The sequence below is a fragment of the Hemibagrus wyckioides genome, linkage group LG18 (assembly GCF_019097595.1).
Source record: "Hemibagrus wyckioides isolate EC202008001 linkage group LG18, SWU_Hwy_1.0, whole genome shotgun sequence".
Taxonomy (NCBI): domain Eukaryota; kingdom Metazoa; phylum Chordata; class Actinopteri; order Siluriformes; family Bagridae; genus Hemibagrus; species Hemibagrus wyckioides.
Window position 1 is genome coordinate 19476895 of NC_080727.1, and position 9505 is coordinate 19486399.

At 40.1% G+C, this 9505-nt stretch overlaps 1 protein-coding gene across 1 annotated transcript; it reads right to left on the bottom strand.

The window, feature by feature from the left end:
• Nucleotides 1–1739: 1739 nt before the first annotated feature.
• On the bottom strand, nucleotides 1740–5772 carry arl3l1 (ADP ribosylation factor like GTPase 3, like 1). Its single transcript, XM_058416069.1, has 6 exons — nucleotides 5755–5772; nucleotides 4741–4884; nucleotides 2756–2872; nucleotides 2546–2596; nucleotides 2034–2219; nucleotides 1740–1787 (listed from the first exon to the last, which is right to left on the bottom strand). The coding sequence occupies exons 1-6, from the start codon at nucleotides 5770–5772 to the stop codon at nucleotides 1740–1742; spliced, it is 564 nt and encodes a 187-aa protein (XP_058272052.1).
• Nucleotides 5773–9505: the final 3733 nt, after the last annotated feature.

The window sequence follows — 9505 nt, forward strand, 5'->3', positions numbered from 1 at the left end:
CTGAGTGGCAACCCACTGCATCTGTGGGATGTGCTGGACAAACAAGTCCGATCCATGGAGGCCCCACCTTGCAACTTACAGGATTTAAAGGGTCTGCTGCTAACATCTGTGCCAGATACCACAGCACACCTTCAGGGATCTAGTGGAGTCCATGCCTCGAGGGGTCAGGGCTGTTTTTGCAGCAAAAGGGGGACCAACACAATATTGGCAGGTAGTCATAATGCTTTGTGGTACGGTGCATTATCCTGCTAAAAGAGCCCACAGCCATCAGAGAATACTGTATCCATGAAAGGGTGTACATGGTCTGCAACAATGCTTAGGTAGTTGGTACGTGTCAAAGTAACATCCACATGGATGGCAGGACACAAGGTTTCCCAGCAGAACATTGCCCAAAGCATGACACTGCCTCCGTCGGCTTGCCTTCTTCACATAGTGCATCCTGATGCCATGTGTTCCCCTGCTAAGCGATGCACACGCACCCGGCCATCCACGTGATGTAAAAGAAAACATGATTCCTCACACTAGGCCACCTTCTTCCAATCACCTTCTTCCATTGCTCTGTGGTCCAGTTCTGATGCTCATGTGCCCATTGTTGCTGCTTTCGGTGGTGCACAGGGGTCAGCATGGGCACCCAGACTGGTCTGCTGCTGGTGCAGCCCCATACGCAACAAACTGTGATGCACTGTGTATTCTGACACCTTTCTATCAGAACCAGCAATACATTTTTGTACCAATTTGAGCAACAGTAGCTCATCTGTTGGATCGGATCACACGGGCCAGCCTTCTCTCCTTATGTGCATCAATGAGCCTTGGCCGTCTATGACCCTGTCGCCGGTTCACCACTGTTCCTTCCTTGGACCACTTTTGATAGACACTGACCACTGCAGACCGGGAACACCCCACAACAGCTGCAGTTTTGGAGATGCTCTGATCCAGTCATCTAGCCATCACAATTTGGCCCTTCATCAAACTCGCTCAAATCCTTATGCTTGCCCATTTTTACTGCTTTTAACACATCGACTTTGAGGACAAAATGTTCACTTGCTGCCTAATATATCCCACCCACTAACAGGTGCCAGTGTGATGATGTGATAATCAGTGTTATACACTTCAGCTGACACTGCTCATAATGTTATGCCTGATTGGTGTATATATTTATTTATTTATTGACAGTATATGCTTTAATGACTTCAGTGTTGATGCACACACACTCACAGGTTATTATAAACGGTACACAGAACCCACGAATATAACGGAAGGAACACAAGTTCAGGTCAGGGTAGAAGGTTCTCTGTTTGAGATGGTTCCTCAAACAGAACAAACTACCTACAAAGCTTTAACATGGACACAGGACTCATCCCTTTTTAGGTAGTGACTCTGTTTCTATCATTATTTGCTGCTAGAATGAGTCACAGATCCTGTCATAGAGATTTCTGAAATGATAAAAGCAAAAAAAAAAAAAAACCTTAAGAAAAGAAGAAAATAGTTTAACCATCACAGCTTTTTTTTTCCTTTTCTTTCACTTGCCTTCAGGTTGTAATAATTCTCTAAAGTTGCTCCATTCGTATATATAAAAGAGCAGAAGGCTGTCAGTCATTTTGAATTGAATTGCTATGACATACAAAATATTACAAAACATTACATTCTGATCTATCTGAACACACCTGTATTTGTAGAGAAAGATCAGAGAGCTTTTTTTATTTTTCGATTAAAAAAGAAAGGTATTTTTCGGGGCAGCTTTATTTCTTCTTATTTACAATGTTGTTGCTGATCCAGTTCATTCCATCCTGAGAGAAAGCAGAAACACAGAAAGGAGACAAAATGTGATTTTGGATGCACGGCTTTCGAAAGGAGTTTATGTAGAAAACAAAATGTCTCTCTTTGCCGGGATAATGATGTCAAAGAGTGTACTAATCCAAGTTATATACGGTGAAAGGATTCGTTTTTACCATACATTGTTTTATTATAACAGTTGACAGGCCCAGCTCTAGCTCTATAGCTCTAGTGTTTATTGTCGAGCCGTATGGACTCACCTGGACTCCTTCACCAGAAATAGCCGAACAGGCCTGGATCTGCCACTCTCGATCCCGGTAGGTGTGCAGGTTGAGCCCCTCGGCGATCTCACTAGCTGTAGACGCTGTGGTCAGATCCTGCTTATTGGCAAAGATAAGCACAGGCACTCCCTTTAGATTCTCCTCATCGATCAGTTCAGAGAGCTCCTACATGGACAGGAGATGACAAAAATGAATTGTGAGTTGAGGAAGACGCTAAAGCCTTAACGTCTCGTGCTTGGGCGGCATCTTAACGGCTGCTTTAATTATACGTCGAAACCATCTGTCAGATGAGTAACTAATAAATGGTTGCACTTGTTTTTTGTTTTTTTTAACCATGGACAGCTGTCTATGCAACATTTATAAGGCACCGTTTACAAAAACAAGCTTCAGATGCTTGTGCGTAGCTCATGAAGATGTTTGTCCAAAATCTCTGGAAACATTTCCTCATGTGCTTCACTTCCCTTCAATTCTATATTGTTGTTGGTTCTCACCAGGCCTGTTTCTTCAAACCTCTTCTTGTCTGCACTGTCGATGACGTAGATCTGGGAGAAAATAATAGATTGAGATACAGAGTACAGGCTTCTCTATCTGCTTTGGACAACTTTTGTATGACAGTGATTGTACGCTGTCCAACATAGTTGTGAGTTGTGATCTAGCTTCGCTCAAAAACAAATGCAAATGAAGACTCTTAAAACACACACCAACAAGTCTGTGTTCTCCAGATACTTTTTCCAGAAGGGGCGGATCTTCCTCTGCCCCCCAATGTCCCAGACGTTCAGCTTCATACCATGACAGGTTACACTCTTAATGTTGAAGCCCTAAGATGTTACACAGGAAACAGAAACAGTTACAGGAAGGTACTGACTATATTTAACTGACCCTTAGCTAGGCAGCAGGGCATCAGTTTATGGTTAAGTAAGCTTCAAGCACAGGATTAAAGACACTCCTCGATCCCTTGTCCTCGAAGTGTAGGCCTCCTGTGTGGTTCATTATGAAACTGGGTACCATATTTAATTCGAGATTTCGGGTCAGAAGTTTGGGTTTAAAGCTCCAGTCAGTGTGCATAGTCCATTAATATTACTAGCCATAAGGAAGTCATTAAGAAGGTCAGCTAAATATGGCCTTTGCTGACTCTACTTTGGTCCAGAACATGACCAAAATAGACCACATGGCCTGCTATCAGCATGACTTCACTAAAGCGAACAGATAGACGATCAGTCTATGACCTATATTCGATGTCTATACTACTTTACTGGACATATTGAACAAAAAGTACCAGTCTAGCTGCCATTTTTAAATATCTTTGTTATTGTTCATGTTCTCTATAGGTAGCGGTTAACTTCCACCACGATTCCCAATACAAAGCTCCATCCTGTTCTTCTCTGTGTATAATTCGATACACTAATGTAATTCCTGTCATGTGAAGAATATCTCTCTACTCAGGATAACTTTTGCCTCGCTCTTTTATCAGCTTGTCACATTTCATCTCAGCTTAACTCGACTTCTTTTCATGCTAATGTGACTAGAATTTCCTATTAGAAAATTCAACAGAAACTTCAATCCAACAGCAATACAAAGAACTTGTGGTTTTTTAAAGACATAAATCAATAGCATAATATATGCAATATACACAAAGATGCTTCACTGCGACAGAACAAAAAAAGAATGTCTTATGGGTAATATTTCTTATTATGAAATTATTCCGGCTGGTTTTTGATTCTTTTACTCATTTCAAGCTTCAGATGTTCTTACTCTATTGGTAGATGCATTACGTCTTTCTAGAAATAACTTCTAAAATGAGAAATAAAAAGATTTGGAGTAGGAAATGTCTAGAAATAGGTTGAATAATCATATATTTAGGTTGCTCTAATCTTGTAATAGGAAATAATAGACTTGATTCCACTTGCTAACTTTTTTTTTTTTGTAATTTCTTTAGTCATTTAGACAACATATTATTTTGTCAGAATACTAACTGTTCTTTTAGTAAAAGTTTATGTTATATGTGTTGTTATACACTGATCAGGCATAACATTATGACCACCTGCCTAGTATGCCTAGTGTTGGTCCCCTTTTTGCTGCCAAAACAGCCCTGACCCATCATGCACTGTGTATTCTGATACCTTTCTATCAGAACCAGCATTAACTTCTTCAGCAATTTGAGCAACAGTAGCTCGTCTGTTGGATTGGATCACACGGGCCAGCCTTCACTCCCCACGTGCATCAATGAGCCTTGGCCGCCCATGACCCTGTCGCCTTTTTGATAAATACTGACCACTGCTGACTGGGAACACCCCACAGGAGCTGCAGTTTTGGAGATGCTCTAATCCAGGGGTATAGCCATCACAATTTGGCCCTTCATCAAACTCGCTCAAATCCTTACGCTTGCCCATTTTTTCCTGCTTCTAACACATCAACCTTGAGGGCAAAATGTTCACTTGCTGCCTAATATATCCCACCCACTAACAGGTACCATGATGAGGAGATCATTAGTCTTATTCACTTCACCTTTCTGTGGTCATAATGTTATGACTCATTGTTGTATTTAGGCTGTAGGTCACACTGATTTCATTACTTAATGTCTCTCAGTTATCTTAAATTGTATAATCCAAGGATTTGCAGCAGCACACATTTGAAACCAGAGCAAACTGCATTACAGTTTTTGATGGTGAGCAGAACTGCCACGTACCTGAGTTGGTGTGATCGTGTTCACATCTTCTGAGGCCAGCTGTTTCAGTAGGGTGGTTTTCCCAGCGTTATCCAGACCGAGAAGAACGATCCGGAGCTCCTGCTCTGTCGTGCCTTTTAGTTTCTCAATGACGGAAAATAATCCCTGGGACGAACAGCGCGTTCGAAGGGTTTAAAAGAAAATAGGACATATGGAATGAGAAATGTGGGTCTAGAACTAATTATGTCTTATTCCTTTGGCAGATTACAGATTCTAGAATCATAGACTTATTAGGAATAAGAGAAAATATGTATCTTCCGGCAGATTAAAATCATTTTAAGATTGAAATGTATTTCATTGTCTAGAAATAAGCTTAATATTCTCATATTTGGTTAAAAACAATCAGAATATAGAAGGTATAAACATATATTTAAAAAAGTATGTACAATACAAGATATTTTTTATTTCAGATTCAAGATTTCACACTGCAAACAAATTACCTTAAATATTAAGAAGTTTTAATGAAATTAGATTACAGTAAGCAACATATAACAATATTAAGCCTATTTATAGCCATATTTAATCATTTTAAGCTTGAAATAGATCTAGTTCCATAAAATAAAACAATGTTAAGCTTGAGATTAGTACGAATGTTTTGAAATTTGGTTTCATCATTTTATATTTGGTTTTGGAGAAAATACCGGATATATTTGACTGTATATTCAAGATAAATTCACTTACTAAGAACTAATTTTTTTTAGCATTTTTTCAGAATACTGGTTCATTAGCTGAGAGAATCTGGGCTGTTTTGCTTCAAACATCTCTGAATAAATAGAAAATAGATGAGAGTGACCTCGGAAATGATTCTTCAAACCAAATCACAGCGAAGAACTTATACAGATAATATACAGCGCAGCAATGAATAAATTCTTCAAATCCACCCATCTGTGAAAGTAATTATGGACTCCCTATCACAGCCTTGGTCCTGCTGGATTAGCATGGCGATGCCTGATCCCCAGATTTGAGCATACATACCTTTTGGATTTCACCCATGATGATGTGACTATGCAGGCACAAAAGAGAGAAGGAAGAAGAACCCAGCTACATGCTACGAAATATATATCCAGGTGAGTTCGAGTGAGCTGTGGTCAGGAGATCCTGACCGTCCTCAAGTCCTCAACCTGTAATGCTTGTTTAAGCCAAACTTAGCGAACTGGAGTCTTTTTCTGGCATGCTCTTCTTCAGAAGAGGAAGAGTAGGAAAGGGTGGTGGTGGTGGTGGTGGGGGCACTGAGGACGGATTGGATTAACCTTCCACAATTAGCAACCTCTCCACCTTCCTCTGTTCTTTTCTCCCCCCCCAGACTGCATTAAAGTCTTACCTGGATTATCCCCCCCTGCCACCTGCTTCGTAACAGACTCCTTTCTCTCAGTCTTGCTCTCTGTTTCTATCTCCGACTCTCAACCATTCATCCATTCATCTTCCTGACATCTTCTCTTCTTTATTCATCTCCTGGCTCTGTGGTATGGCATCAATCTTCTGGCATGTCAGTTTATTTGCTTGTCATGTAGAGTAGATGCGCTTGTCTTTGATTGCAGTACTGCTCCTGTTCAGCAGAGGGCGATAGCGTACAATTTGAAATAACTGGATTTCCAATATGGGGAAAGAGGGGCTTGTGTTTAAGTCAGATGTCACAATTATTTCAGGTGTGTAAACAATTAGGAGTAGATTTTTATATATGCTCTGAATGTGAGGAGATGAGATACATCATGAGATGCAGGATACTGTTGTATATTCTGATGCACCACCTTTTTCTCTGTAATATTTTATTTTGGAGTAAAAATGTTTTTCATGTTCTCCCCGTGCCTGTGTGGGTTTACTCCGGTTTCCTCCCACAGTCCAAAAAACATGTACATTAGGTTGATTGGTAATTCTAAATTGCCCATAGGAGTGAGTGTGTGTGGTTTTCTGTCTATATGTGTGGCCCAGTGATGGACTGGTGACCTGTCAAGGATATACCCCTGACTTTCACCCAATGTGTGCTGGGATAGGCTCCAGCAGATCCCCGTGACCCTAATTAGGAATAAAGCGGGTATAGAAAATGGATGGATGGATTATTTGTTTTACATATAATTTTTAATTTTATATAATATAATTTTGACTTAATAATAGCATAAAAGCTATTACAGATTAAAATCTAAAACAGATTCAGACAGACAGAAAAAATCAGACTAAAGGAAGACGAGGCACTTTTCAGCGCTGAATATCCAGCATTTGAGAAATCGAATACCAGAAACTTATTTAAATGATTTTTTTTTTGGCAAACTCTGCCACAGTATGCAAATTTAGCATTACAGTGTACCCACTGTAGCTATACAGCTATCTAGAATTAGCTACCATTATAATCTTTGTCGTACCATAACCATAGCCATGTGTACTAGCTGTTAGATAGCTAGCTAGATAACTAGCAAGACATAAAGCAACACAAAGTTTCATGAAGTGAGTTTTGTTAAATTGTATGTTAGCTTAGAAAGTGTTGTTGTTGTGCCTCTAGTGAAAGGTTGTTGAACGTGGATCCTCCTTTTTCCGGCATTTTTGTGTGCTTGAAGACTTACAGAAAAGAAGAAACTAACAGAAACTATTGAACAGTATTAGGTGCTAACATTTATTTTGCTGATTAAAAGTTAGTAAATATGTATAATGCTGAGAAAGAGACATGCTTATCTCTGATAAGATCATCCGTCCATAGTCATACATCTCTCTCATCTTCAAACTCATACACTATGTTGCCAAAAATTTTGGGACACCCCATCCAGGTGTTGTTTTTCTAGGGGTTGGACTCGGCCCCATAGTTCCAGTGAAGGAACACTTAATGCTTCAGCATACCAAGACATTTTGGACAATTTCATCCTCCCAACTTTGTGGGAACAGTTTGGGGATGACCCCTTCCTGTTCCAACATGATTGCACACCAGTGCACAAAGCAAGGTCCATAAAGACATAGATGAGTGAGTTTGGTGTGGAGGAACTTCACAGAGTCCTGACCTCAACCTTTGGGATGAATTAGAACGGAGACTGTAAGCCAGGCCTTCTCGTCCAACATCAGTGCCTGACCACACAAATGCACTTCTAGTGGAATGGTCAAAAATTCCCATAAACGCACTCCTAAACCTTGTGGAAAGCCTTCCCAGAAGAGTTGAAGCTGTTATAGCTGCAAAGGGCGGGCCAACTCCATATTACATTCATATGCATGTAAAGGCAGACGTCCCAAAACTGGTGAGAATTCTACATATTCCTGTTCTGTGAAAATGTTAAATAATAGACCCGATGAGGCTCACCTGTGCTCTACAGATCATACATGCTGAACGTGGGGTATAACACAGAACCACTTCAGAAAGTGAAGAATCCTTGAGAAACCCTTTTCACTTTTCACCTCAGTTCACTCGCCCACCACATCATTGTGTAGTGGTGCTGTGAACGCCATGCTGTGAAGCTCCTGAAATGTATAAAACCTTGTATAGAGCGCTCACAGGTTCATAGCCTTACATCATTGTTGTCGTCTGTTCTAGTCCTTCGGCGCTCCAGAAAGTATGTGAAAAGATAAACACTATACAAATCTGACCAAGGCTAGAAAAAGTCTCAGCTAAGGTTAGTGACTAAGCTGCTTTATTGATACCTCATAGTTTAAACATAAAGCATAAAAAATGACCCAGGTATTAGACGGGAGAATCTAATAGACTGAATTCTGTGGCGCTATTACAATTACACAACACTCTCTTGCTCTCACACACACACACACACACACACACACACAAGTAAAGACAGATAGGCAGCTTTATTTGTAATGTTTCAGATTTTCTTGGCGGTAATATTCATGTTGTCTTTACATGCCTGTGACAACAAAAAAGACCAGTAGAGACTCCTCATTAAAATGGCGCCTGATCCGATCATCCTATGATGTGAACACTATGCTGTGGAGCTCCAGAAATGTATGAAACTTTGTACAGAGCACTCGTAGCTGCAGCTGGAAGCCCCGCCCCCTTACTTTCATCCACATGTTTGATATGAAATGAAATCTAACAATACATGTTCACCCTTAGGGATGTCTCTGAATAATTGTAGCCTAAAATGCTCCAAAATGACATTTTCTTTTCAGCCTAATGAGAAACACAGACAAGGATTCAGATCTAAACATGCCTATAGCAAAGTTAAGAACGTTAACAATGATGATCACGATTAGAAAGTGATTCAGTATTGTATTTTTTTTCCTTTTGAATGTTGGAAGGCTTATATTGAAATATTTCTTTATTGCTCATTAATAAAGAACCAACTAAAAATCCATCATTACTTGCCACCGCCAGCAAGCAGTTCCCGACCTCAGACCTGGTAATATTTCTCCCTGAAGTTCCCTCCTTAAACCTGAACTAAAAAATGCTCATTTTGCTATCATTTCTTTAGCCTTTTGCTTCTGGCGAGTATATTTTGTGCAATTTTTAAAGTTGTAAATCAGGAGCAGGGAAAAATCCTAGCCCTTATGACAAAAAAAAGCTGTTCTTCGTTTATAAAGCTAAATATCCTCGTTCTTCATGAAGATCTTTCTAACCAATTTCATCATGAGCTTTCGTGCCACAGCACACAATGGAACCAGTATCATCGATGGCCATATTTGCTCTCCAGAAATGCACAGGAAAGTGAATGCCTGCGTTACCATCCAACCTCGGCAAACCGCAAAATGGCACTGCAAACTGGTTTAATGCTCCACACATGGACCAGTGCACATATGATGA

Coding starts and splice junctions, on each gene's coding strand:
- arl3l1 (XM_058416069.1), bottom strand. Junction 2,597..2,755: donor TGGAGAACACAGACTTGTTG/GTGTGTGTTTTA, acceptor ATTTTCTCCCAG/ATCTACGTCATCGACAGTGC. Junction 1,788..2,033: donor TTTCTGGTGAAGGAGTCCAG/GTGAGTCCATAC, acceptor GCTTTCTCTCAG/GATGGAATGAACTGGATCAG.